This window comes from Anopheles arabiensis, chromosome 2 (assembly GCF_016920715.1).
Source record: "Anopheles arabiensis isolate DONGOLA chromosome 2, AaraD3, whole genome shotgun sequence".
Taxonomy (NCBI): domain Eukaryota; kingdom Metazoa; phylum Arthropoda; class Insecta; order Diptera; family Culicidae; genus Anopheles; species Anopheles arabiensis.
The window spans coordinates 107,721,120-107,741,295 of NC_053517.1; the positions used below are offsets into that span (position 1 = coordinate 107,721,120).

Below are 20,176 nucleotides of genomic sequence, written 5' to 3' on the forward strand. Positions count from 1 at the left end.
TTTTCCCACAGGAATAGTGGAGGACGTTGTGTACGAGTGTGTAAGTTTTATGAAAGGTTTTATTTTTATTTTAATCAATTTATCAACAAGCTTTTCCTCATGCCATATCGTCCGCATTTCTTTACAGACGGATCTTTGCTGCCCTGTTGAACATGGTCTTACGCGGAGGAGTTTAAATTGAATAATCTAATCGAGCGCATTGCGTCACAATCGAAGTCACAAACCGAAAGAGCACTTAATTCCATTTCAAATCGACCAATTTGCTCACAATGACGCAAAAAGCAGGGGGCCGCTTTTTTATTTGTACGTCACACGACAGTTTTAACGGCGTTTCGACCGTTTTGCTCTCCACATGCACATTAATGTGAGCCTCTTTTCAACGTGGGTCTTCGATCCGTCATCAGTTCAGTGCTCGGATAGTGAAAAAGGGGTTCATAACCGTCGCCATCGACCGGCTGTTGGAATGTAGAAAACATTCCTTCGCAGCATTCCAATACTTTTTGCCATCGGGACATTGTCTGTCGAGGGCTTCCTCTTGGGTTTGCTTTTTGCCGATATCATCATATCCTTCCCCATCGCATGTAACTGGGCGTTGCCACGGTTTAATGACCAGATTCTTATTTTCTCGTTTGCAGCAAATTTCACACAGGAAGACGCGCATAATAGCCGTGGACGGATTTCGTGACTGCGCGGGCAAACTATGATGCACTACAAGAAGGGCAAGAACGTGGAGGAGGAACTGTCGCAGGAGCAGATTCCGATCGAGGTGCTGCCGGCGAACTTTCTCTGGATGCACGTGAAGGGCGGCTCGGATGTGAAGAATCTGGTCGACTATGCGAAGAAAGCGCTGGAGGAGGGAACACACCGGTCGGTCGTGTGGAGCGGCTCCGATGGTGGTGTCGGCAAGACGATAAGCTGTGCGGAAATCATGAAGCGACACTTTGAGCTGCACCAGGTGACCCGCATCTGCTACAGGAAGTGTGTGTCGTCCCCACGTGTGTTGTTCGACCATACGAAAAGGATTTTCATTTGGACTCTTTTGGCTCTTTTCGTTTCAGAGTGGAAGAGTTTTGGGACCCACAGCAGGAAGGGCTGGAGCAAATCGTAGCCAAGCGCAACATACCCTGCGTGCACATTCTAATGTCGCTGGATGAGATTGACCCGTCAGTGGCGGGCTATCAGCACAGCAAGACACAGGGCGGTTTCTGGACCGGGGCGGGTCTAAGCTCGTCCGACGGTCCGCGCAAGCGGACCAAAGAGGGAGGCGATAGGAAGGGCAACTACTTCACGGGACCTCAGCTGAAGAAAAAACCCAACCGACACTATGAGGAAGGAAATGGCACGCCCAGCAATGGAGCGAAAAAGCAACAGAACAATCAAGGCAAAGGGAAACCGCGCGGTGGTGGTGGAGGAGATGGTGCTGCTGCTGCTGCTGCTGCGGGAAATTCGAAGTACAAGGGTAAGCAGAACAAGGATGGCGGCAATCGCCGAAAGCCAAACGATTCCGAGGTGGGTGAAAATGGTGGTGGTGGAGGGGAAGGATCGTCCCGGCAGGAGGGTGCTGGTGGACGAAGGGATAAAAAGCGACCAGGGCAAGGGCGCAAGGATAAGCAAGGCGGTGTCGAGCGAATGGAAACGAGCGATGATACACCGCCGGCGAGCAAACCAAGCGGGAAGGATGATAACGCCGGTGGAGATGCTCAGTAAGGATGTTGCGCATGTATAAAAATGGTTAAAAAGTATACAAACAGTTTCGGAACCTTTTTTTAGCCTCACCATTGATGACTTGAAAACACTCGTCTTTTTCGTGAAAGTATTTGATAAATGGATTTTGTTTTTTTTTATTACACCTCTAATTCACGTATTGTTCCTGTCGTGTGTAATAGTGTGTAGAGCTTGAAACGAGTTTTGTTTAATGTAGTCGCTTTACCGTATTAGTTTTGTAATGCTTAAACGAGCTTTTTTCGTTTGTTTGTCACCTACGCGCCATCGCTCCACCACACCACCCCGGTGGTTGCGGTCTCTCTATTGGCATACATGAATCGGTTCGAGTCCCGCTGCTAGAGTTACGTCGTTACGGGATTTTAGGATAGCATGAGAAAACGTGGGCAGCAGTGGCAGGATTTCCGGTTTGAAATGGCGAGTTTAAAAGAATGATCCTACGCCGGATCTAAACGTTTCAAAACGAACGCAACACGATTGTCTAACGAAAACGAAGAAAGAAAAATGCTTTTCAAAAAAAACCCCACGCATGAAGTAGCCCTTAGTTTCGTTTGTTTTTATATGCTTTAGCCTTTCTATTAGTATATTTTGTATATATTGTTTGTTTGTTGAAACACTTTGCAACTCGTCGCTTTCATACCACTTCCATTCAAGTGTGACTTTCCATTATTGCTTTGAACATGAGGGATGATCGGGGTGTTGTCAAACGTCGTGTCAATCGTGTTGCGGAAAGAAAACCGCTCCGTTGGCGGTTGGTGGTGGTACATAGTGTTTTACTATTCTTTTTCTTTATGACTCCCGGACCGGTATTTGTGTGTGTATGTTACTAGTGTGTCCCGCGTACCTTTGCTTATTGTGTGGTTTTGTGAATTTGTTCAATTATATTATAGCTTCACTATTTATACACGTATATATATATATAGGTATTTTCATTACTTTAGATGAGTGTTGCTTTAGGATTAATGTTTTGCTTGTTTGTTTTAATATCGTTTTGCTATAAATTTGCTGGTTTTTTTTCTCTTCTGCCCGTTTTTTTGTTCATTATATATTCGCACACATCAAACCTACTACCCCCTCAACTGCTTGCACACGCACACGCACACAAGACTTCCATCGTACGATATTGTTTTGTGTTTTTTTATAGCACACACACACGAAATACTAAAAAGATTGTTGTTGCAAACCCCTGGGGTACATGTACACAGCTTTGCTTAGTTTCACAAACACTGGCGCTTTGTTTTTGCTTGATTTGGGAAGGGTTTGCTGGCTAGTTTTGCTTTAACGGTGCTGCTCTACTGTCGCACTATCGTGCTACACAGAATTGGGAAAAGAAATCGTGATAATTTAAAAGCACTACTCGTTTCACATTGAACTTACGGGGAAAGGGGGATTTAAAAGCAAATAGAACGGACACAGTGAACTATAAATAATTTATATGTAAAACTAGACGGGAAAGATAAGGGAAGTGAACTTCCCAACTAAATAGAACGATTAGCAATGATCAGGGTTCACCTGAACGTGGTTTGTCGATATCGAGCACACACCCAGTTCGTTTTAAATCGTAGAGAATACACTATCCCTTCAGTGCGCTCTTACCCTTTCCTTCGCGTATGCTTATGCAGCTGATGTTGCGATCAGAGCAACGGTTCAAGGATATCAACGCTTACATGTCACGCGCACAAGGATTACCGAAATGGGGATTACCTTTCACCGCTTCGCCTTCGCGCCGATGTTTAGGCTTCACTTTCGCCGGGCGTAAGCTCACATTCCGGAATGGGAACGATCAGATTCTCCTTCGACATGAGCGTGTACTTCGTGACAAAGTTGGTAAACCTTAGACAGAGCGATGTCTCCTCCTCGAACTCGTTGAATATTCGCCGATGGTGGAAGTAGGCGTGCGAGAAAATTCTATACACCCGGCGACACACCGAGCCTAGCTTTGCTACCGACGAATCTTTGATCGAGACCCTACGGGAAAGAACACACGGGGGGGTTTTAGTCATTGAAATAGATTCTCCCCCACAAAGGACATCGTTCTCTCTTACCTGCTGGGAAAATACTTATTACTATTCAACAAGCATGCAGCACCGTCGAGCGTGTGCCGCGTGTAATCGATCGCCGGACACTCTTTGGGCGTTTTGTGTGCTGCACACAGAAAGATCCACTGCTCCGTCGCAGTCATCTGGGTGCAGGTGGCAGGAAAACACTGCGTCTGGAGTCGCACCGCCAGCCCGTTCAATTCCATACAAAATTGTCTGCAAAAAAGGGTGTGGGAAAGCCACGGTGTTAACCACGTAACTCGATCGTATCGGAAAAAAGTCACCACCTACCTCAGGTGTTCGTACTTCCACACACCCTCGTCCTGCCCGTCGGGCATGGTAAGAATTTGGTCCACATTCGACGGGTCCTTCTTGATCATCTGCTGGATGTATTGCTGCACGGCAAGCGTGCTGTCCATCTCCTCGAACACTTCATCGGCCCAGTTGGAAAAGTCCTACAAAGTGCACGAGGCAAGCATAACAACAAATTAGCTCCTTCCTGTTCCAGTAGTACGCTCGTAAGCTACACCAATCGATCCTGTGTGTGTGTGCAAGTGGGAAGGGGAAGTTCACTTTCCCATCACAACAACGGCAGGGTAGCGAAAGTTGGGGCCACGATTCGGGGTGTTTCCGGCTGGTTGATGCAAAATCCAACTAGCTACCAGTGAAGAATCGACCCTGGAGGAGATGAAGCACCATTCGAATCGGTTATTTTACATACCTTTGCCTTTGTTCCGGGTCTGTTTCGTCGCAAAATTGTGGAACCGTCAGCCATCTTCATGATTGAAAATTCTCTTCTTTCTCTTCCTGCTCTTGTTGTTGTTGGTTGATGAATATTTTTCACCAAATGTCAATTTGACAGCAGGGTTTGGCCTTTCGTTTATTGAGCTGAGTTGAGTTCGCGACAAGTGACGCAGTGTATGTCTGTTCGTAGTTTTAAAGGGAATGGAATACGATAAGTTAGAAATAAACTAATCTGGAATAACTAAATATTCTTAAGCTTTGGAAGTGCTTACGTTATAATTATCATCGTTTAAAAATATTGTATTTAAACCAATTCCATACAAATATAAAAATTGAACCGTTTGTTGAAGCTTTCTTCAAGCGTTTCTGGTGAGCTTTTGAAAGCATGAGTGTGTGCGTGTGTGTGTGAGGTGTAATTTGTCGATTGGCGGGAAACAAAGAAAAGGGTATCTTAAGATATCGATCAACTTTTTAAAATTAATTTAAGACATCAAGTCTTCTACACTTGACAAGAGAGCCTATCTGTTTAGCTCTTATTGTGATGTATACAACCACGTAGCCCATCTCCCTTGCCCTCTTTTTTGAAATGAGTAGCACAAAACATCCAATCGCAAAAGGGAGCTATTTAAAAATAACATACATTTTCGGAGTGAAAATAACACACATGGATCACAAAACACTTCAGCTAAACATAGCAAAGCCCCTATCCTTTCGTCTCACGAAAAAAACCCGATTCTTTCCCAGAACGGAAAAGCAATAGTGTGCAAAAGTCCTTTCCAAAGCTGATTTTACGGTTGCCGGTTTTAAGGTAACCCAAAGCAAACATTCTCCCCCTCCTCACCTCCACCAAACACGTGCGTTCACAATGAGGCGAATGGCCTGACGATGGACGATGTTGTCCTAAATGCTCGCACTTCCCTGAAGGCTTGCGGATAGCAGTCACCAGAGTGGGGAGATCAAGGTTAAGCAGCAGCCAGCAGTCATTAGTTACGGATCAATGAGGAGGGAAATGAAAAGCTAGCCAGGCGTTGTGCCGGGTATCACCGTTGTAGCCCATTTGGCTGGGTGCGTAAACAAACGTGAATCCTTTGGAGAGAAAAAAACCATTCCGGTTTTCTTTTAAATGAGGCAACGTGTGATGGGGGACCAGGTGTAAGGGGAACAATGGTGATAGGGGATTGATTGGTTTGCTGGCTCATTTGGAGGGAGTGTCTGAAGTGACCTTTCATCTCATGGTACCTGATAAGTAGCTTTTTTACACCAATAATATATTTAGAAACCGGAAAAGGGTGTCCAATGTGACAAGAATGTTAAAAATGTATAAATACTTTGCCCTGAAAACCAGATGAGAGCTTTATAAAGATACTACGAAATGGTACAAAGCTACCCATCCCACGGATTGTTGTAGTAGAAGCTTACCTGGACGTAAAAATTACAACCAACCTGGCTACCAAGCCTTCTACCCTTTCGAAGAATCGCTCGCAATTAGAAGTGCCTGATTGCAGAGCTAGCCGTGGATGACTGGTGTGCTGATGAATACACTCTTAATTGGATTAATGGGCAAAGTTTATATTTTTAGTACACTGGACGCCAGTTGAACGAGAAATAGAGATAAGAATGATGATTTATGCTTTATGGGGACTCTTCTTAGCCTCTATCAGTTTATTTAATGAATTTGTAACCCCTTTTCCATTGAATTTTAGTTTAAAAAGCACATCATTAATGCTTTCTACTACTTTTTGTACTGCAAATTGCATTCATTTAGGCGCTTTTCAAGCTTGCGCTATGGATATTGTTCCGCTATGGACGACAGTATTACCTCAAACCATCTGTATCAAATTAGTTTCGCTATCGGGATAATTTCTCCCTCACCCTCGAAAGGTATCTTCTGCAGAAAGCAGTTTCAGAGCGCCCACCAGCAGCAGCTACCCACGGTGGAGACATTCTTCAAAGTAATGGGAAAGTAATTTCAACTTTCCGGTTTCGTTTCCAATCGGTGTCGAATTATGGTGTCAAAGTTTTAGCCGATCCAAGCCGAAGCAGCTTAGGTGGTTCGCAAAAAAAAAAAACTGGATACAGGAGATGCAATGCGTCCACTTTCGCTCCAGGCCGCAGGGAAGACTATCGGCTCTTCGATACAGTCCCATTTCCTGGAAGAATTGTGAGTGTGTTGTTGCAGGGTTTTTTTGTCTCTTCCCTTTGTAAGCAGAACGAACGAAAGAACTTTTAAAACTGAATCATGAAACACTTTTTATGTGTTTTTGGGTCCGGGTGAAAAGTTTGTGCGTATGTCCTTAGTTCCCGGTATCACCGTACCGTCGGTATCATCGGAGGATTAGTGTCCTAATTGTTGACTCCCTTTTTCGTTGTCTTTATCCCACGAGCAGAGTATACAGCAACAGCCAAGGTACAGAGAATGGAAGAACAAGTTGATGTTCGATAATTTTCCATTAGGGATTCATTTTGTCATCAGGACCGAAAGACCGAAGGGAGAACGCACATAAAGTAGAACGACATATTTCGATACGGTCAGAGGGAGGTTTTTGTGTTGTTGTTGTTGTTACTGTTTGCCCTTTTTGCGATAAACCTGCAAGAGTCCTCAGTAACGCTTGCTCACACGTTGGTTTGTGTTCTTTTCTGCTTTGGAATCCTAGTCCTCCATTAGCTAACGTTTTGGTGTATGCGTGTGTGTGTGTGTTTCGTAATTACGTTCCATTTCGTCACCCTGTTCGGTGTGGCGGGGTTGTAACTGTCTTTGGGCGTTCGGTTTCCACGTACAACCGGTACAAGCAGCGTTACATCTGGAAAAGCTCTCAGTGAAAACTCTTCCCTTTTTCGAGAAAACAGACTCCACGAGATGTACCTGTTTCCTGCGTTGTAGCGTTGTGGGTTGTAGTACATGCGCCGGTGCACTGTTTGAAATTTAGTTTGATGTAGCAAGCGCAGACGTTTGCAGCAACATGCAACAGGGTTGCAGTAGTTAGCCTTTTCGCTGACAGTATTGTTAAGGAAGGCGTGTTTAAGCTGAGTGTATTAGGAAATTAAAAGTTGTAATTTAATTTGAAAATAGCTCTTACAACTTGTCTCTATATTTTGATAAACTAAAACGCCTAAATGTATGCAATATGCATTACCAAAATATCTCAAAAGCATCGCAAGAGTTGCTTTTGAAGCAGAAATCGGTTAAATAATGTAAATTAACAAGAGTTTAACCAAATTAAACACTTATGTCATAACATTTTCTTAACATTACAATTCAAGTTATACTACGATGCAGAAGCTCTTTCCCACGATTGAAACAGAACATCTTTGAAACTTCCGCCTAAATGTATGCAACCTGTAAATCCATTGCCGCTCTCATCGACTAATGTCTACTTCCGCAATTAAGCTATCGATGTACAAACAATGGAACTAATGAACGGCAAACACGGCACCCGACGCGGTGCGGGTAATTGAAACGTTTAGCTCCTATTTAGGAAGCTCTCAACCCACCGGGGAACCAAAACATATCCTAGCTTGGCTAGCACTCAACAAGCTGGGGGAGGGAAAATGGACGACACTTTGTTGTTTTAGGATGCTCTTCAAAAGCTGAAGCACAGTTCACAGGTTCGGTTCGATTCTTGCCGAAAAACCTTCTTATCTGGCTGATGGCCCCAGCTGATCTAAAGTAAATAAACGATTATCTTAATTTGCTTAACCGTGCGCATCCTTCAAGAATCAACAGTCGTTTTGCAGAGAGAGAGATAAAGTAAGAGCAAGCGATGTCCATGAAACTTAGTTCGTTCTGGGAGCGGAACGGGAAGTTTAAAGTGGCATAAAAGGATTAACTGGAACCGGGATTATACCGTGGCGTATTGGAACTACTGTTTATCATACCATTTAAGGCGGTGTTGTTTGCTTGTGTGAATGAAAATAGCGAACAGTTTTCTAAAGCGGAAAGAGGATGGAAGGATGCTTATCTTATCATCAGGATGAGTTTGCGACGTGCTATGCTGTTTGGTGGATGATTCTATTCGGCAGTCTGCTAACCGAATTAGGACGCGTTAGGCTGCGATAACATGATTTAAAGCCGAATTATGCCTTGATTTGGAAGGATTTCGAGTGTAGGGAAGCCCGCTGCACGGTACGGTAGCCAGCAAGAGTGGATTATTTGAAGTTCGTTAGGTTCGCAACAGGGTTCAGCATTTATTGCCTTCGAACGTGTACGGTTCGTCTGCTTACAGGTGGTTTATGATGTGCTGCTGGTGCTGCTTGCCAATGATTGCCATTCCACTGGTTCGGAACGTTCGCGTTTCTGCTACGTCACTGATATCTGCTCTTTGATGGGTGGGGAACCATTCTTCTACGGTTCGTCTGCGAAGGACAAGCGGAAGGAAGTTTATGACGGTAGTCTAGTCGATTACCGACGGTATCGGATATTACAGCAGGTGGAGCGTTAATCAAATGGAACATTGGTTTATGCGCATCGATTGTGATGGAAAATAGGGGCATTTTGCTGAAGGATGTACCTATTCTTTTCATTTTCTTCCGGGATTTGAATGTGTTAAACTCAATTAGTGTTAAAACCACATTTATTGCAATAAAAAGATATCAAGTGCAATGCAAACAATGAATTATGCATACATTTAGGCGTTTCATGAACTCCGCCCAACAATATGCAATCTGCATGACACATCAAAAACTCCTATCAAAAAGAACCTTATTTCAAGCGTTGCTAAAAGCCATGTGACACAAATATCTCGCAATCCAATTTATTCGCAATATATCCCTCTCCCATGCATCCGTTTCATTCCATTTTGGTCGATCGTTTTGGCATGCATATGTACGTGTTTAATGCATAAAATCCATCCCCCTCTCGTGCACAACTCTTCCACAACAGCAAACAGCATTAACACACATCGCTGGTAGCTTTTATTTTATTATCCACCAGTTAAAACATCATAACTCCCACATGGACACGCAAACGCATCCGATCTGTAACGTGTCATGCATGTTCCAATGCTTCCAATCGATTGAGCACGGCGCAATGCGAGCACTCTGACAGATAGAGGGAAGCGTAGCTTAAATTCCTGACGCGTATCCGCGGAAGCATCTGGTGCTTGCTGAGTGTTACCATCACACTCGGTTGCTAGGTTTTATTGTAATGGATTAAATTCAGCTCCATTTGCATTTAGAATCATCCTATTGATACGTTCGATGTAAAAAAACACGAACGAACCATATGCCCTTTCCCTTGCTTTGTTTTTTTGTGCGTTGTGTTTTAATTATCCAACTCTCGTACAGAAGGAAGCAACAGCAACAGATGGAATCGCAGTCCTGTGTATGCATTTTTGTTCTGTGTTGCATTGGTTTAAAAAAAATATTTAATTAGATTTTGTTCAACAGTTCCATCTACACACTACGGAACGTTTCACTGGTTGCGCCCAGGTGTTCATGTCTTTGTGCCATAAGCTGCACTGTGGAATCATGACACAGTGCATGGTAGGATAACATTAAGCAAGGAGCAAGCAAGGAGAGCTGTATTTGCTGAACATTATTCCCAGTTTTGTGTGTGTGTGTGCATGGAGAACTGTGCAAAAAAGTTGTTATTTTAATGCAGATGATGCTGGGTTCTACTTTTATGCGATTATTAAAGCTTCGAAGCTAGCATTGACATAAAATTGTGTGTGACTTTGCATTTTTAATACGAAAAAAAGAAGATTAAATTCCTCTTTCTCCACCCAATAATATAACCTTCTTCCAGCGTGCATTACGCTGCATTTGCACTAATTGCACTTTTCCTGCTGAACGCCCAGCTCGTGACCGTCGCCTTTTGCGTTCACAATTTGACACGCGATCCTTTCCTAATGCGCGCCCCGGCCTGACCTGTTGACTTCGGCAGCAGGGTCACACTGGGAGAATGTGAGTCGCTGCATGGGCAATGGTGGTTAATTTTTACCCATTTGCTCACACTTCCGGCTGCCTTTCCGGGGGTGCAACTTCGGTCGGTGCTGATTAGCATTTAGATTAAAGCAAATTATGGCCCCATAAATTGGTGGATTGGATGACTGTTGCGGCTAGCACTGAGACGACTGTGAGTGTACCAGGCGACGTAAGGATGGGTGAGGAAAGTTGTACTTTGTGTGTATGGACGGCCGTGGAATAGTTGTGAATTTCAGGAATTGGGCTGCCATTCTAATGATGAAACCATCTAGGAATCGTTGGAAAGGAATCCTTTTGCTTGAAATGCATTTAAATGCTCTTTTTCATAAAACTGTTCATTAGCGCCTTTGTGTATGCAATCGGTATAGCACAAATGCATTATTAGGAATCCCGCAATAAACTGGAACAAACTGCATTCCAATAGAAACTCGCTTGTACACCCAAACCTCCTGCGCTCCAAAATATGTGTACAGAAGGATTATTTATGCATATGATACGTATCATAACGTATTCCATACTCCGGATGCTGTAATCATGGCGTCCGATGTCCGAACGGAGACGCTGACAGCGCTAGAAAATGAAGGTTCACACACGATCACCATTGTACGACTGCTCCATGCTCGAACTCTCGTGGTGCGTATCTGCCGGCTGCACTTGCAACTTTGTCCTGATCTCGCAACATCGCTGCAAGCGTGTCTTTGTATAAACGATTGCATCAAAGTATGGCGGCACCACCGTGCCGTGTATCCGCCGTTTGCTGTGGTTTTGTTACTGGAATATGGCGTTGGTTTGGTGTCGGTAATGAGTTTCTCTTGTTCGCGTACTGCGTAAAGTGAAAACTATTCCCGTCAGGTACGTGGCAGGTACGGTGCGCTGCTTTCTTCAAGAGGGAAAGTATGGGAGGCAGTCGTGGGCAGGGGGAAAGGGAAAGAATTCGTTTTATGAAGCTTTTTAGGTAGTGTGAATGAGTTGCGTTATGAAGCTGTGCTGGTGCAAAATGGTTGAATGCAATGCAATGGAAGGGCAAAGTTTCGGAGTGCATTAGGAGTTGTTTGTTTGTAGGTAACTTAGCTATTTAAAACCATTATGTTAGCTATATAGCGTTAAACGAGAACTAAAATGTCCAGCATTATACCAAACAGCACGATTGAATGCGCCTAAAAGTATGTGAACAAAATTTAATGCTTGTTTTAATACCGTTTCCTATTTGAAAATGTTCACTAATGTTTGATATTTATTTATGAAGGTATTTGATTGCTTGAAAAACAGTAAAACAATGATTAAAAATAAATTGCATACCTTCAGGCGGTGTGTAACTGCTGATTCAAACTCATTCCACGAGTAAAACGTTCTGTTCCTATTACTTTAATGCATTCAACACATTTCGCTTGCTTTCTTTCTGTGTGATTACCTTCCTTTTTTTAAGAAAGACAGTTAACTCTTCAACCCAAATGCATCCTGCATCACTCCCAAACCCTTCCCAGAGAACAGATCTTCCCCGAGCGTGTTAGGGATTCCTTTTTACTTCAACTCCCAGCGCTAAATTCCCCACCGCCGTGAAAGCAAACAGCTTTCGGCGAACTAATCTGTGCCATTTTCTTGAAGCACACTCAGAGCGCATACAAACCGACACACAAAATCACCATGTGGTGTACTCCATTACCTGCAGCAGCAGCAGCAGCAGCAGGGAGCTCGCTGTCTGTGCTCGGTATGTGTTTGAGCCAAGCCAAGCCAAGAGACCAGCGTGAGGTGCAGTAATCCCTTGCTCCACAAACCAAAAGCCATCACAGAAAATGCGGAAGTAACGAAACGCGAAAGAGAGAGAGAGAGAGAGAGAGAGAGAGAGAGAGAGCGAGAAAAGCACACCATTACCCCGGGTGCCATACTGGGTGAAAACTCTCCGGTGCATCATTTGGGCAGTGGTTCAGTTCTCACGTTCATTCGTTTGCCAGCTCGTTTAGTTTATTTCACTGCACATGCACAAGCTGCTGCACACCACCGGTTTTGCAACGGAAGAAAATGGAAACCGGTGCTCATATTTGTTACAAGACTTGGGGTGCATTTTTTATTTGTTCGCAGCTTCTGTGCACACTAAAAATTGCAGCCCGCTGGTTGGATGTGATAAGAAACAGGGAAAAACGAGATATCAGGTTTGGGTGGGTGAGCAAGCAACAATTTGCTACATTTTTAAGCTACACTGCCAGCGCGGAATGGCATCCGGTTGTATGGGGAGGGTGGAGAAAGCAGTTTGAAGTCGTGGAAAATGAACTGTCAAGCTGGAAAAAATTCTAAAAACTTTTAGAGAAAAGAATTTTTATATTTTTTATTGTATTAATGTAACACACCGGTTGGAAAACTAAAGGACGTGACGGACAACACGTCCGTTTGCCACAGTAATCGATCGTCGTGTGCATTCCAAAGTCAATGGGAGATGGGATGAAGACGTCACGGCTGGACAGCTATCGATACACACAGACACACACACCTGATGGTTTCGATGGCTGCCAGCAACGCAAGACAAACGGTCAAATGGCACTTATCTATCCGGTGCCTGCCCGGTGAAGTTTTTGGCGAACGTCTTGCGAGACCACCGTTTGCCTTTAATGCGTTTGCACTGGGATTCTCTGAGACGCTCGCACACGAAGAAGGATGATACAGCTGCAACAGCAGCAGCAGCAGCAGCAAGTCTGTCGCTGATAGATCCTCAGACAATTTGTTCACAACAACATCCCCACACACACACTGCCGCGAGCTGAAGGGGTTAGCACTGGTACGTGCTCGGAAAAGTTTATCTTCCATTCCAAATGAGAATGTAATTACTTTATTCGACGTTGTTTGTGCTGCTGTCCCGGTCGTCCCGTGCACCAGCCCCACCCCGCAAACCGTCAGGAGTAGAATGTTGAATTGTCGAACATCAAGAAGCGCCAGTGAGTGTCGAGAAGTCGGAGGTGTTGTGCGCTTGGAGGATGAGATTCTTCTTGGTTCAATTACTTGTTCGATAAACTTTGCTCGGGTTTGCGCGGCGTTCGGTTTGCAGCGTGTTGTCGAAGCACGAGCACAATACGCGCTGCTCGGGATGAAGCTGCAACAAAAAAGGGTGGTAAAAGTTCTAGATTTTGTAGCATAGCAGCAGCAGCACCCGTTACTAGCATCTTGGAAGTGGCGATTGCTTTCGTCTTTCGAAGCAGTAAATCGGGAATCAATCCTTCCCCGTTGCTCAATGGTGTCATCAGATAATAAGTGTAATTTAGAGGTAGAATAGAATGAAAAAAGCATCCAAAGATTGGAGAATTTCCAATGGTGTCGCGCTCTTCGAAAAGATTTTACCTTTTTTTTTAAGGGAAAGCGTGTACTACTTGCCTGCAATTGGCATAATTGAAATGAATGGGGCAGACTGGGACAGCGAAATGGTGAATAAATCAGTAAGCGCACATACTAGCCGAGAATTATCCGTTGCTTGGTGCGCGAGACAGAAAGTCGTAAATGTGTGCAGAAGCGTTCGTGGAATTTGCAGTTTAAGATAACAATGAGTAATGATTGCAATTTGCTCAACAACAGCGTAAGTTGTGCTACAATTGCATACTTTTAGGCGAACTTTTGGGTAAAGCATTGGAAGCTTATTAATTGCATACTTTTAGGCGATCGTTAGCTCTGTCTTCGATACATCAACTCAACGGTGTGAAACGAAACAGCACCGAAACGTTTTCTTTATGTGTTAGACGCACCTTGCTACCTTGAAACCACCTTGAAAGGGGTGGCCAGGAATATCCTTCCCGTCTCCCACCAGACCAAAAACCCATTAGATTCCCATTTTCTCTAAAACCACCCTTTTCCGCTCCGTCTGTGGCTGTGGCAGGTGGTAGTAAAAGCAATTCTGGGAAAGCTCCCGTTTTTACAACGGCACAGCTGACAGATTCCCACTCTCGGAAGCGGCAGCCAGCCAGAGACTGACGAAGAGAAATTGCATTACTACAAACAACGCAAAGCGGAGAGGAGGAAACCTTACTGGGATTGGCTGGCAGGATGAGATAGAGCTTTGGGCGATGCTTTCGGGGGTCGACGTCGTCGTCGTCAGTTGCAGGAATTAAATGCATAATTTCATAATCCATTGGATTGGGTGCAGGCTTGTGAGAGCGAGTACGGGAAGAGCTTTGTGTCCGGTTTGTGCAATTACTGGAACAGACAAAATGCCTTTTAAGTTTTGCTTTGAATTAGAAGCTTTTGCTTGAGAGTGGGATGGAATGGAAGGACTTTGGAGGGTAAAAATAACCCGTTCCATTGACGGTTTGCAGGTGGCTAAACGGGAAATGGGTTCTTAAATGAAATTTGGGCAAAATCTCATCACAATTTTCTTATCGTCTTTGGTGTAGAAGAGAGAAAGAGAGAGTGAGCAAAGGACAGGACAACAAGCGATGGGAGACTCGTTTGATAGAAATACTTTTTGACTGTTTTATCGAGCCCCTTCTATCAAATCAGCGAACAGAAGGGTTGAAATAAAGTTTGCACTCTCTTCCTTTCTCTCTGCAGCAAACATTGTTGTTTATTTTCATAATAGATAATTTGTGGCAAAGAATAAAGAGAACTGCTAGCATCAGACTTCCTCTCCTGACTCTCCTCCTTTTACCCTTGCGAAACGAGCCCGCAATGAGAATAGTTCCACCACTTCAGCAAAGCAAACGAAATCTCAAGAGTTGGGATCAAAATTCCATAAGTTTCATAAACAACAATGCGCGCTTCCTTCCATGTTCTCCCACCATGTCGTAGGCTTCCCAAGCCACTCCCTCCATTGTATAGAAAAGTTGCGATGAAAAACGATGGAATATGAAAGTTTGCAGGAAAGTTTTGCCACCGTGGAAGGGACCCATCCCTTTTTCCTGGCGGATACGGGATAGTTCTGCTTGGACGGTTAGGTGGAGATGCATGATTTGCCAGGAGATTTAAAGCGATTGTACTCGCTGGAATGCTGGACAAAAAATATGTTGCTCCATGCAAAGGGATATCACAATGGCACTACCACTATTCCGCTGGTAGGTAGTTGTTCCGTCCCGTGGCATTCCTATTAAACAGCTTCTGAGATGGCTTGGTGGTGGAGTTGTTTTATGACTTGTCAGTCGCAGCGCACTCTACTCTCGGGAGAATTCGGTGCATCAAAACTGCTGACAAGCGTGACAATCGTGGCTGCATTCCGAGCAGTTGTGCCGTTTGGTGCGGCGCTTCAGGCGACAACTATTATTAATACGATCAAGATGGTAAGCAAACCGGCAAACGTTTGCCTTCGCTCGTTGCTGACGAGATATTGAAGGTAGCATTTTTGAGGGCGACGAACGTCCTTTGTTTGTCGAGGGCGGTGACGATGCACCCTCGAACAGCAAACAGCTCCGAGAGCATCTTCTCGGTGGATGGTTGGATCGTGCGGAAATTCAAAAGTTTAACTATCTGTTCGAGTGAAGATACAGTTTTCAGCTTGTGGAATGATAATGATTGGCAGGGAAGGGTGCCACGAGATTTAGAGCTGAACGGTGACAGTTTAAGAACGTCTTGTTTCATTCACTTCAGTGACTGTGACGTTGAAGTGCCCGGCTGTTCAGATAAAACACGCTGATGTTCGCTTTGAAGAACTGCCAAACGACAGAGCTGCTAAACCTGGTTAACCCATCTACAATTTTCCAATTTTCTCCTTTTGCTTTTCTTTCTTAAAGCAATAAAGCGATATAAAACAGCTGGCAACAATAACCGGGTTTGATATTGTTAGTGGTAAATGATGAAAGTGTCCCTTTTTTCTCGAAGGGACGCTCCTTCTGCCTCTCATTGTGTCTGGTTTCGGTTGATTGATGCTCTACTGGCACACTGAATTCCTAATCAAGTGGATACATCTTATTTTTTGGTGGTGGGAAATCCCTTTTTTCCATCGGATCTTATCAGACGAGGCACATCAGGGCAGAAAGGACAGAGAGGATGAGGATTGTAATTTAACTTTTTTAAGTTCATCTCGATGAATGTGTCTAGAATTGGAGGGAAAATTTTAGGATGCCGCCAACAAAACGACATCAACCTGTAGAATGTGATGTTTGGAGAGTTTGTGGCTAGAGAGAGGATTTTAGGTTTTATTTTGCTCAAGCTAAAAAAGAGACAATTTAAGTTTGCAGTTTAATTGCTTCAGAATATCTTAATAAGGTGTCCTTTTCTGTGTATTTTAATAAAGGAAGGCATTTTATTATGAACAATCTATTTTATTTACAAGAATGAAATTACAAGACAAGACGATCAAGATTTTTTTTAAATGTTTCCATTATATTTTGTTTTATACTAAAGCCGAGAATATTGTAAAGTTACAATATAGAATGATTTGTAACGCGAATTGCATAAATTTAGGCGCATTGCATAAATTTCATCAACACGATTGCTTAGTGTTAGTAAGCCCAATCGCCTAAATGTATGCAATAAAATGCTCTTTTTCGAACAATGTTACTGAACAGCTTCTTCCTTGCACCGCTAACTGTCAGCCTAGGTCATCATGCCTTCAAAAAACGTGACATTTTGATAATCTTCAAACTCACCAGTAAACTAGGTCATATGCGAACGTTTGTACAAAATGATAAGAACCTATTGCCATCGCGTGCAAAAGTGAAAATTTATCCTCCCAAACAGCACCGACGGCACGTGAAAACGTGAAAATGAAGTAACAGATTAACAATGAGAGTGTGCCTCCATACCACTCCTGGACGCCGTGGCAAGGATAAATCCAAACCACCAAATCCCTCAACCACATCCCCCACCACCCACCTAGACCGCAGTCAGCAGGTGTTGTGTTAGTAAAATCAATAAAGACAGCAAAGCACTTTTAAATCCTGCAAACGTTGTGCTGTGGGATGTTGTTAACGCTTCCCCGCTTCTTTGTTGCTGCGGGAAAACGGACTCTCACCGCACGCTCGCTGCTACGTCATCATCGGGCTGACGAGCCCTTGCACGTTGCTTAAAAGCATTGTTGCTTTTGCGAGGTGTGAGACGGTTTTACTTTGTTGTAAAGTTGCCGTTTCGTCGGTGTGTGTATGTGTTTTCAGTGGATGTAAATGTGTGTCCCAAGCTTAGTGCCGTGGGAGACTCAAGGATGTTGAGCTGCCGTGGTGTGCGTCCATGGTCAAGGTGTATGAATGTTTTATCCACATTTCCTTCAAACACATGCACATATATCTTCAGTTCGTCCCACTTCCTGTTCGAAAGCCGTTTTCACGTTTTAGATCATGCTTTTGAGGGTTCCATTCTAGCATCAACTCTAGCAGTAGTGTTTTCCCCATTCGAATATGCCCCATGTTTTCCGAAACGACTTCCCACCGTTTAGTAGCACATTATTTCCTCACCAAACAAGCGCCCGGAACGCTTGTCAGAAATAGGGATCGGGAAGACAAAACACCTCACTCGCAACGTCTTTCGATTGTTTGGTTGATTATTTATTTAAAGCATAATGATTTCCTGCGGTACAGCTGGCCACCGAGGGGGGGGGGGGGGGGGGCAAGAAAGCAGAACTCTGGTGGATGATGATGAAGGTAACTTTTGTTATGAAGAATTAATCCCTCACAGTGCTTTGTTTCCCGATGTCTTCCCTGTACCGTGCTGCCTGTCTGTTTTTGTTTGAGTGTGAAGAGTGTGGTGGCAAGAGCCAAGCATACCTGACGCTGAAGTTGGGTGTTAATGGGAGGAGAGAGGCATGCGGCTGCTGCCACCACCTTGTCAATCTTTGGTTGTGTAGGACACTCGCCACAAGTTGATGACGTTTGTTTTGTCCTTGCTTACAGCTGACGGAATGTTTTGCGGAGTGAAGCCTGGAGATTAGCACTAGATATGGAGAATGGAGGATGGGTGTCCAGGTAACTGCGAATTCTCAGAACCAAAGTGGACAAGTGGTGAGGTGTGGTGTGTTATGATGAATACGGTGGACAAGTATTGGATTCAACTGTGTCTGGAAAGGAATTCTCAGTAAAAGCCCAAAACATGTTGTTTCCTTACTTAAAGCTTAATTTTGATTACCAATTAGATTCGAATTTAAGCAATACGGCCTTTTTGGACCGTTACTCCTGAATAAAAAAAAAAAAAAAAAAAAAAAAGATTCGAATTGGTACTTTACCTACAAACAATAATTGAATCCCCACATACACCTCAGAATCCATTTTGATTACTACTCCAAAAGCTAGGGAAACCGAGTACGCCAACTCCACGCCGTGCAGAAACGGGTTGAATGAGCTGTTCGTGATGGATTTCACCTGTAGCTGGAGCCGGATGGTTCGCTCACGACCTAGAATTCTTCTTCGGGAGTGCCTGCTGTGCCAGCATTACTTCAGCCACCGGTGGGAGAGTGAGTGTCATGTAATGAGTGTGCCTTCCGGAAGTAGACACAGAAGAATTCCTCAGGCACAGTGGTGCCATCGAAAGTCAAATTGGAAATATAAGTTAATATTTTTAGCCAGTTTTTCTTATTTGAAGTAGGAAGCAATGGACTTAATTTAATGGACCGATTAAACTGGGTTTAAAGCTTTGCGAATTCCTTTAACTCTTTTAAAGGGAATATTTTGTTGGACATATTGCATACTTTCAGGCAAATTAACTAAACGGGGTTAGTTGATTAGATGTAGTGCCTAAATTTATGCAAGTTATGATATATTCTTCAATTTGTTATGATTTTTTCATATCAAATTTATTTCCCAGGAACTTTAAAATATATTTCTCCTCTTCAGTTATCACTACTTCGTTATCAATCCTTGCTAGGCATTATACTCGCTCTCGCTCTCTAGACCCACTTGCAAACTCCACGCTCTCTCACACACAAGTCACTCACTCTCCCGCTAAGCACCAACTAGATCCCGTTTGCCCCCAAAAGCAAAGCGAACGCGCGTTCCAGACACGCTTTGTTTTGCAATCCTGTTGAATGTACGGCAGCCCCGTGCAGCCCCAGGAATCGTGCGGCAACCACTCAGGCAGCATCAGGGTTTCGCCAGCCCTTCACAAGCCGTGTCGGGATAAACCTTATCAAAAAGACGACCGCGACGCCTGCTGTCGTCTGCTTCGGGGCCTTCGGGTGTGCGCGCGCTCACGCTCGCTGGCGGAGCTTTTCGAAGCTCGCGCGACCCGAACGAATCCCGCGCCTACTGCGTGTTGCAACCCGGGCGACGGTGGGTCCGGCTGGTTGCTGCTGCTGCTGCAGACGCTCGCAAGCTAGCAGCACCGTCACCTTGCTCTCAGTTGAATCTGAACGCGCGCCCGGTGCAGACCGATACGCGGGCCGCTCCAGAAAGCTTTGCGCTGCTCCGTTTGCTTTGGTTTGGCCCCCGTTACATTTGCGGTGCGTTACGGTGCGTTACTGGTGCGGGATCAGCAACTGGTGCTGTCCGTGCGGTACCTTGTGGGTGTTGAAATTCGTAGCAAACGTTTAAACAGCTAGTGAGTGTGTCGAGTTGGCGTGCTTTTGGTAATTTTAATGAAGTTTTAATTCATGTCCGGGTGCACCGTAGTACCACTTCCGGCTACGTAGGGGTTTGCGTGTGCACTCGTGTCTGTGTTTGATTGTGAAGGTTGGCCAAACTTCCCCAGAATCTTGAACAGGAAAGGTCAGTTTTATGGTTAAACAGTGTTGTGCGTGCATGTGTGTAAGTGTGTGTTTGTGCGGTTGTGTGCGCTAACGACACCAATGCTCTCTCGCTTGGTCACCTTGCGTGGTGGTTAAGGTTAAACGATGGAGCGCCCGCGTGTCCCACCTT

General features: G+C 44.4%; 3 protein-coding genes across 10 annotated transcripts in view; 2 read left to right on the forward strand and 1 right to left on the reverse strand.

Annotated features, from left to right (window-relative positions):
• The window catches only part of LOC120895515 (ribonuclease P protein subunit p25-like protein), a 31,910-nt gene extending 30,168 nt beyond the window's left edge, over positions 1–1,742 (forward strand). For all 4 annotated transcript variants that reach the window (XM_040299246.1, XM_040299014.1, XM_040299161.1 and 1 more), the window contains exons 2-3: positions 636–978; positions 1,059–1,742. In XM_040299246.1, coding sequence (XP_040155180.1) covers positions 701–978; positions 1,059–1,707 — 927 coding nt within the window. In that variant the 5' untranslated portion in view covers positions 636–700 and the 3' untranslated portion in view covers positions 1,708–1,742. The remainder of the gene's footprint in view (positions 1–635; positions 979–1,058) is intronic.
• A 59-nt stretch (positions 1,743–1,801) lies between these two features.
• Positions 1,802–4,587, reverse strand: LOC120895879 (MOB kinase activator-like 4). Its single transcript, XM_040299632.1, has 4 exons — positions 4,483–4,587; positions 4,053–4,216; positions 3,768–3,977; positions 1,802–3,690 (listed from the first exon to the last, which is right to left on the reverse strand). Exons 1-4 carry the CDS (start codon positions 4,540–4,542, stop codon positions 3,456–3,458), a joined length of 669 nt encoding a protein of 222 aa, XP_040155566.1. The 5' UTR covers positions 4,543–4,587; the 3' UTR covers positions 1,802–3,455.
• Positions 4,588–19,668: 15,081 nt separating this feature from the next.
• LOC120894130 (rap guanine nucleotide exchange factor 4) overlaps positions 19,669–20,176 on the forward strand; it is a 105,969-nt gene continuing 105,461 nt past the window's right edge. For 2 of the 5 annotated variants that reach the window (XM_040296515.1, XM_040296520.1), the window contains exon 1: positions 19,669–19,887. The gene's annotated coding sequence lies outside the window, so the exon portion shown is untranslated. The remainder of the gene's footprint in view (positions 19,888–20,176) is intronic. The other 3 variants (XM_040296516.1, XM_040296518.1, XM_040296517.1) reach the window with 3 other exon arrangements.